We start from the raw sequence: 9,573 nt of genomic DNA, 5'->3' as shown, positions 1-9,573 counted from the left end.
AAATGATGTGGCGGCGGCGGTGGCAAAAGTTAATTATATTTGGCTTGGTGCGTGGACATCATCACAATAATTGCATTTGGCCCATTGTCGTCCTCATCACGTCCCTTTGCTTCATCGGCTTAACTGTTATCATCGGCAGAGGGCTTCAACGACCCACCGGTCTTCTTCAAACATCTCGCCGTCATCCTCTTCAATCTTTATCAATAGCTGTTGGCCGAAGCGGCCCAATCATCTCACCGCCATGTGCCAATTCATTCCTGCTTCAGCCGGAAATTTCAAATGATCGTCGTTAGTCTTTTCATCCAGCCACCCGCTGGAACACTTCGTCAGAACCGGAACGTTCATCCCACCGGCCAAATGGCAAAATCATTCGTGCTCATTACGGCTAAGCGCGTGTTTCATCTTCGCCTTTCAGACCTTATTATTTGCAATCATCTTCGCTTCTCGCCGGATCTCCTGCGAGTATATCTAACTCGCGCAGAACGTGCCCACGCACTTCTTCTTCAGCAATGTATCTCCGGTGCTGTTAACCCCTTGCAGATCATCACCGTTGCTCCGCTGCCGCGATGCCATACCTTGTTGGTTGTTGCACATTGTCAGCCTTTGTTGGGTCAGACCAATGCTGTGGAAAACCGGCTCTTGAAACACAGGAGAGACGGGAAGATGGATTGCACGCCTTTTTTTTTACGGTGTAATTTTTTATTTATTTTATGTGCCAGTTAGACTCCACCTAGGATTCTGCCTAACAAATTGGCCAAATCCGTCGACGTGAATATCATTTTCCTTTAGAGTTCGTTTGGTTAGCGTGAAGTAGGTAGAAAGGAAAAGAAACGGAAAAGAAATTTAATTTCAAGGAGTTTGATTACCTAGAAAGGGAAAATTTTTGGGAAAGTGAGATTCCCGCATCGATAAATTTTCCCAAAATATTTTCCTACATAAAACACAAGAGAGTTAACTTTTTCGCACAAAACTGTCATTTTATTTCCAAAATTCCTATTATGCCCAGTTGTTTCTCCATTTTTTTTTTTTTTTTTTTTTTTCACATAACAAATATAGTGGTTATTAAATTTAGACTTAGAAAATATTCCAACAATTATTATATATTGGGACACATAATTTGATTATATCCAATACATCGTTACCTAAAATTTTTGGAAATAAATTAAGAGTTGATATCGTGACCCGAGTTTTATTCAATCGGTGTGTCAGTGATGTCCCGAAAGTCGACCCAGAAACGGATCCTAAATGCCGAAGCGAATGATAAACTAAAGTTCTAGAGATAGAAGTCATCCCTAAGGCACTAATGTGACCTTCCATGAAGTTACGGAAGTTATAGTGAGCAAAAGAGGAAATGAGAGTCAAAACGGGCTAAATCCGTCAATTAAGGGTTAAATGGTTAATTCACAATTAAATGGAGAAAATTGACTCTAAATAAGTCAAACAAGGTGAATACAAGCTAATCTAATCATTTCACAATATTCCAAGAGGTTCTAAGAACTTTGGCCAAGAATTCCCCAAAAACGCTCTTTCCCTGTTTAAGCAAAAACTGACCCTGTCTCACTAAAATATGAATAACTCTCACTGTGATTTGAATCTGAGAATGGCATAGGTACCATTGGAAATCTGATTCAAAATCCTTGAGTTTAGGCTCAAGAATCACCTCATTTGGGTTAGAAATGAAGGAGATATGACCGTTTGAAGTTGGAACTTCAGTGCTGAAATCTAATATGGAAGATATGTGTATGAGGGGAGTTTCGGTCGACTAAACTGGAGTTTCAGTCGACCGAACTGGACACAAACTGGCTGAAAACATGTATTTTTGAGAGGAGGGAGTTTCGGTAGACCGAAATTGAGTTTCGGTAAACCGAAATTGAGTTTCGGTCGACCGAAATGACTCTGAACAGTGAAAAAGGCTACTGGAATGGATGATTTACTGTACAAAAGAATTCCCAAAAGCCATCGGTCGATCGATTTGGTGTTTCGGTCGACCGAAACACCTCAAAAAGCTGCTAAAGGACCTGCTATATGCCAAATATGTGAAGGTTCAACCCATTTTTCAATTTCCCTCATGGATTGGTTCAAAAATGAGAGTTTAAAACTGATTTTCAATGAGTTTTGAGTGTGAACATGTCAACAACTTTAATATGCATAATTGAATGTAAAACAATGGCTTATGCCCTCATACACATAATTTATAAGAATCTCACATGCTGAATCTCCAAAGTTTGTTAAAACACATTCTTAAAGTAAAAGATGGTACCAAATGACTGCAAGTACTAAATTAAACATGTTTAGCCCTTGGCCTTATTACACACACATCCAAAGAGTATCAAAAGGTGCACTTAAGTGCACGTTACATTGTTTGAATAATGAATACATATTTTGTCCTAATAAGCAAAGATGAAACAAGATATGCTAACAAGTGCATATTCTACTATAACAAAAATACTCCAAGTAGTTTAACAAGTTTAAGATTGTTGTGCATCCCACAATATTGCTTCTTTACCTGAAAAACACCCGGTAACTTCGGGGTGAGTAAACAAGTTTACTCGTAGGGATTGAACATGCATAAGTTTAACTTATTACAAAGTTTGCAATTTAATATAATTCAATTCATGCGATTAAAGTTATATTAAAACTTTCAACATAGCATAATGAGATACAAATTCAGAAAGTTAACAACTTAGAATTTAAATGCGAAATCAAACCAAAGTGGATACTTGGATATTGCCCGGATTAAAACCGTATTCTTGGAATCACTTTAGGGCTATTAACACATGAGTACCTTCTCCTAGTGAGCACTATAGTGTAAGGAGTTCTCTATCTCCCGTACTAGAACCAAGTCCTAGCCAAGTCATGTTTTTGATAATATCCCAAGTTTCCAAAATTAACACGTTGAGCAACAAGTCATGACATGTGATAAAACACAATAGGTTCGATGAATTAAATGATTAAATTATTAGAATAATGAGATAGAAATTAATTAAACTAATTAAGTAATTTCTCTAGATTTCAAGAGTAGTCCAAATGATTCCAATTAAATATATGACAAAGAGTAACTCATGGACGTGTCATATATCAAGTTAAAAATGGAATTTAAGCATGGTACAATTAAGTAGAATTTAAATCAATTTAAATTAATCAATTTTTTTTTTTTTTTTTTTAAAAAAAAACTCATTTAAATCATGCTAAATCAATATACAACAAAGATCAAATCATGGCCATGCCATATATCAAGTCTAAAGTGAATTATATGCAAGCTACCATTAGTCATTTATTTCTTAAATTAACATAGGACATGCATACAACTTGTATATCACTATAAGAACAATTAAATCACTTGGAAAATAAATTATAACACCCCCTACCTCACATGATGATTGTCCCTCTTGAATTCAAGGGAAGTAAAGGAATTTCAAGTTTTCCTTCTAGTGTTATGAAGAGGAGAGTGAGGCAAAACTTTTGTATTCCAAACTTAATGGTCTAAGGTGAGTAAAGGGGTATCAAAATTGAAGTCAAAACTCTAAGTCAAGTTTTGCTCCAGTGGTGGCTAAGTTAGGGTTCTTGAAAGGGAAGAGATAAATGAATTAAAAGTGAAAACCCTAAGTTAAAATGGTGGGATTCTCCACTCATTAGGTGCTCTTGCACTACCTCTCATACACACACTAATGCAAGACCAATTGTGAAGCCTACACTTGTCATGAATCTAAGTAAACTTCCAAGATTAAATATCAAACCTACACTTGTCAACCATCTATGCCAACAAGTGCTCCTATCCTAGGCCAACAAATGGGTAAATCTTCACCTTCCATGTGTCATGAGATTAAGCCTCCAAGTGGTTCCACCACAAAATTAACAAGTGGCACCTTAGGAATGTGACACTTGTCACATTTTTTAAAAATTACAAAAAGGTCCTTTTTGAAAAATATCTTTCAAATTAAATTGTAAAATGATCCCTAAGAGGAAAAATAATTACTTTATTTAATTACACAAAAACCTCTCAAGTTTAGAATAATTACCAAAAGTTATGCATTCATACATTTTACAAGAAAAGTAAACATTTAACATGCTTTTTCAAGAAAGTAGAAATGTAGATATCATGGAAATTAAATATTATGGATGTATGCAAAGCCGGAATCAAATCCGAGTACAAAAAGTGAGGTTATGGAAGGAAAAATGAAAAACGACTAAAGGACGAAATAGGAAAAAAGACGAAAAAAGAAATTTTTGAAAAATGAAACAAAGGAAAATGACCGGGTCATTATAGTTGAAGGGTAGAATATTAAATAATACGTAGTGTAACTTTTAATTTTTATCAATATCTCAATAGAAATATGAGAAGAGATTAATTTGAGTCATCATATTATTTATATGACATAACAATTTTACATGGATGGAAATCAATATAATATTTATTTTTTACTATCTATACAGCTTTGAACTGAATAATGTTTTATACTGTGTGATTTTTGCACAGAAAAATTTGCATAGAAGTGGTTCATATTCATAAAAAATATGAAAGGAGACTGACAAATTATGCAAGAACTATAAAATTATTATGCATGAATTATAAAATATGTTACTTTTGCATGACAATTTTTATCCTAGAGTTACCATTTAATGTTTCTTTGAGGGGGCTTAAAAAAAGATATATTTAATAATTCAATAAAATATGAGTATGTTATCATTAATGAACTATATTCTACATATAAATATAAATAATTACTATTGAAAACACAAAATAAAAAAATCTGGCAACTAAAATGCAGTCCTCCTTAGTTTTTCTAATTTAAATATGAATAATAATAATAATAATAATAATAATCCATTATGTTATGATAAGTGAATTATATTCTACATATAAATATAAATAATTATTATTGAAAACTGAAAATAAAAAGAATCTGACAAATAAAATGTGGTCCTCCTTACTTTGTCTAATTTAAATATGAATATAAATAATAATAATAATAATTATTAATCCATTATTTTACTATTTAATTGCTAAAAATAATATAAATAATTGGGTATAAAGATGATTCATCCAACACAAGATTAATTTTTTTTTTTTAATATTTTAAATCATGAGGGTAGTTTTGGTAAATAAATCATTTTCTTTTCCCTTTCATGCTATTCAAACTAATAAAATAATATTTTCTCTAACTTTCTTGAAATTTTTTCTGGCTAACCAAATACAGGAAACTTGATTTTCCTTTCTTTCACTTCACTTTCACTTTCCATCATAAATTTCCGTCTAATCAAACGGACCCTTAGTTATTGCTACATCAAATTTAAGATTAGTTGAACCTGGTGTCTCATAAAGTATGAATCTAACATTTGACTCTCCTTGAATGCAAATAATTTGATAGGATCACGTCCATAATCCTTTAAGTATACCAACTTCTGAACTTTATCTGACTTAGTGAAGGGGCACTTGGGTAAATTCAAATATGAATGGAAAGATGTTTAAATGGTACATAATTAAAATAATTAATGGATGTCTACAATGAAAACGGAAATATATAAAAAATTCACATATGAACGGAAAGATATTTAATTGGTACATAATTAAAACAATTCCTTGCACAATAGGCTTAGGAACAAAATCTCGCAACACCCAGAAAATAGCAGGGCCTCTTGTCTATATATATGTTTTATTTTAAAACCCAACAAATAAACTATATTTCTTATCCCTTTGCCTCATTCCACTTCATTGTATTAAAATTTAAGTTGCAGAAAGTTAGAAACATGTTCATAATTTCATATATATATTCAGTTTCCGATACAAGGGCCCGGTAGCACTCTTGTTTCTTTGCCATGGGCATTAACACAATTAGCAGTGGCTTGCTTTCCATCTTTGGCAGAGGTAAGTTTTATGGACTGCAACGATATTCCGGTGCACTCCACCCATCGACTGCAGTTGAGATTGATAGCTACTTCGGTGCTCGATGTTCCATATAAGCCCTTGTAGGTCACGTCGCTTATGTGAACTCCGGTTGGCTTCAACAAAGAATGTAAGAAAATTGGATGATCAGTACTTTTTGTTGAATGAAATGAAACATAGACAAATGGAAATTGATGATTTGAGTCGATCATTTTATCTTTCTAATGTTCTTTTATAGGATATTACCAATTCTTTGCATGTACCCCTGACTCCGCAATAATTCTGATCGATGATTATTGGGTTATCAACGGAATCAAATTTATTGTCCTCAAATGTGACATTTCGAACGTATCCTTTTCCAACCTATTTATGCATAGACAGTGAGTACAAAAGTGATATAAAATCAAGAGCAAAATATAATCAACTATAAGAGTATTTATACTATATATATATATATATATAGCTGGTGAAAATAAAAGTGTGTGAGTCTGGATGATGGTGAAGTAAATTGGGTTATATATATGGTTGTTATTATTTCATATATATATATATATACATAGACCTGATATGTCTTGATCCGAGCTCCGTTGGTAGTTCCGTTCAAGGAGAGATTGCTCACATGAATGTTCTCTACCTGTACAAAATTGCCTCCCAAACCTAAGCTTCCAATGCTGTTTACATGCAATAATGGAAACATTGCTTCACTTGAATGAACACATATATATATGTATATATATAGCACTCTATATGCCAAAGTAAATCATACTTAGTTAATGCTATTTAAAATTGCCTACTGTAGTTGAATTACCTCAAGCATCAACACACACATCTGCTATTATCATACATTCTCTTTCTATATATCAATCCATCTCAACATATATCCCATGTGATATTTTGATATACCAATTGTTGATTATTAGAGATATATAGGAAGACACGGATAGATAGAAATATAATATGAAAGAATATATTGAATTGATGTATATAGAATTGATATAATGATTAACTGCTAGTAAATCACTATTACAACGGCTATAATATAATGTAATTATGGTAGCATATAATATAATCTAATTATGTTAACACCAATAATTATTAATGCATGTTCAAATATAAATTAAGTAGCTCTGGAAAAGAAAGGGAATTAACATATATATATTTATTAATGCATGTTCAAATATAAATTAAGTAGTTCTGGAAAAGAAAGGGAATTAACATATATATATACCTCACTCCATGACCAGGGCCACATTCAATATTGGTTATGTATAGGTTAGAAATGTAATCTCCAATAGAAATACAATCATCACCTGTTGATACAAAACCAAATAATCAGTCAATTTGGATCATATATATGAACAATTGATGGGGACTTAAAGGTCAAAAAAAAAAAAATGGGAAGAGCAGTAGGAAAAAAAAGTAATGGAAAGAGATTATTTATGGATTTAAGTTTACCACTGCCTATTTTGGACTTGATGACACTTATATTGTGAAGAGCAGTAGGAAAAAAAAGTAATGGAAAGAGATTTGATTATTACGTTTTGAACGCTCATCCTACTACACCCCATTATGAGTACATGGGTTTGTGGGCTGTTAGTAAAATCAGCATTGCTGAGACTGATGTCATTGCCTGAAAGAAACTTTAAGGCCTGTGTAAAATGAGAATAATTTCATCAATAATAATATAAAAAGAATAAAAAATAAAAAGAAGACTGCAGAGAGAGAGTCTCATGGCATCAGTTGTAATTTATGATGACTACCATTGCATGTAGAGACACCATATAGATGGCAGATGAATTCCTATCTCCAAATATCAAAACGTTAAAAATTGTAGATTGTGAAGCAATGTATATATATATATATACTTACAGTTGGTGCCAGTTTAGTGCATCCTTGCTGCAAAATTGGAGCAAGTGAAAATAAAGTCAGGAATGCCAAAGTAGAAGCATTTATAATTGAATTATGAGGTAGTTCGTTATCATATTTATCAAAATCTACGTACCAGTTCAGGATGATATCTGCAAGATTGATCCCACCAACCTTTGCCCTGTCCATCAATCGTGCCCGAACCATAGACATTGAGGCCACTTACGCCACTGAATGCTAGCCATTGACTCGCATCACGCCCCTTCCACGCATTAGGCGAGGATGGCGCCACAATTTTCCTGGAAATCTATATATATTTGGGAAAGGAAAACATACTTATTTGATGTTGATGCTTGGTTCTTTTATTATGTCATATGATTATAATTTTTTTAATTTTTTCCTTACCATAAAATCGATTTTCTTGGCCTTGCATGGACCACTAAACACGACTGGATTTAACAAAAATGTTCTCTTTTCAGGAACGATCACTTTAGGAGTTCCTTTTACCGTGCTACATGCAGCATTCCATGCCTCGAGAAATGCCTAAAACGGAGTATAAATAATTTAGTTTTCTTATGTTGAAAAAATATATGAACTAAAATGCAAAAGGAATTTAAATAATTATTACTGGAGAATCTTCTTTTTTGCCATCCCCAATAGCTCCATAGTTTAAGACATTAAAGGTGCTGGCATTTCCATTGGCATTTGCGGAAGAAATCACCAAGGAAACTATGCCGAGAACAAATATAAAAGCAAAGATATCCTGCAAAACAAGAGAAATAGAAAAAGGTTAATTAGTTTAATGCTTAATTTTCAAGTTTATCTGTATCATATAGATTTGCAAAACACTTATATATATATATATATATATATATATATATATATATATATTTATTTATGGATGTGACCCTTGATAAATCCAAAAAGTATAAATTGTTTTGAAACCTGAGTTACCAATGCATAAGAAATTAAGTAGCTAATTAATTCAAAAAAAAAAAAAAAAAGTGGCTAATTATTTAAATTGAAAAAGAAAACAAGTTCTCACCATGATGTATGAGAAAGTACTAGAAATGGCCAAACACAATGGCAAAATATAGACCTAAAATACAAAAAAAAGAAGAAAAAAGAAGAAGTTATAATTAGTAATTCTAAATAATCAACTGTAAGAGCATAAAATTAAAATACATGAACCATCAAGCATTTAAGATTTCTCTTGCCATTTAGTCTTATATATGTATATATATATATATATATATATTTTTTTTTTACCTAGTTGGTACTCACACACACATGTTTCTTCTGAGACTTGAGTCCCTGACTTCTTTTTGGAAAGTAAGAAGCAGATAGACCACTGCCCGTTGGTAATCATATCTTAGTTCATATCAGAGTTTACTACAAATCAAGTTCTTGTCTTTTCAACTTTCCTACTCACATGAGACTTCAATTCTTTTTGAAAATTAATAAAATTTTATGCTAAAATTAAAAAGTTGTTCCTCGGGGTAAATAAGAAACTGAATGATTAATGTCCTGATAATGATTGCAATTTATATACAATTAGGTGTTGATCTTCTTTATTTATTTATTTTTATTTAATGAAATCAATAAAAAGCAAAAAAAGAATATGAGAAGAGAACAGTAAACTTTAGGCCATAACTGGGCCTCTGCCATCATTTTGGCTTCTGTTCGTTTACAAATATTTATATAATATCATTTACCTTCCTGAAAAGAAAAATTCTATATATATATATATATATATATATATATATATATTGTGAACTTGCAACAAGGGCTTCCAAAAATGCTTACAGTGATTGTAGTAGTAC

General features: G+C 32.2%; 1 protein-coding gene across 1 annotated transcript; it reads right to left on the bottom strand.

The window, feature by feature from the left end:
* Positions 1-5,772: 5,772 nt before the first annotated feature.
* Positions 5,773-8,944, bottom strand: LOC132305018 (probable polygalacturonase At3g15720). The gene is made up of 12 exons (XM_059802704.1): positions 8,936-8,944; positions 8,796-8,849; positions 8,379-8,513; positions 8,156-8,293; positions 7,887-8,057; positions 7,754-7,780; positions 7,462-7,533; positions 7,340-7,355; positions 7,113-7,194; positions 6,447-6,555; positions 6,131-6,247; positions 5,773-6,000 (listed from the first exon to the last, which is right to left on the bottom strand). Exons 1-12 carry the CDS (start codon positions 8,942-8,944, stop codon positions 5,773-5,775), a joined length of 1,158 nt encoding a protein of 385 aa, XP_059658687.1.
* Positions 8,945-9,573: the final 629 nt, after the last annotated feature.

Source organism: Cornus florida, unplaced genomic scaffold (assembly GCF_030987335.1).
Source record: "Cornus florida cultivar Cherokee Brave unplaced genomic scaffold, ASM3098733v1 CherokeeBrave_3.0.0_Hap2_Chr04, whole genome shotgun sequence".
NCBI classification, from domain to species: domain Eukaryota; kingdom Viridiplantae; phylum Streptophyta; class Magnoliopsida; order Cornales; family Cornaceae; genus Cornus; species Cornus florida.
Note: the sequence above shows the minus strand (reverse complement) of the source record. Positions and strands in the feature narration are given on the sequence as shown.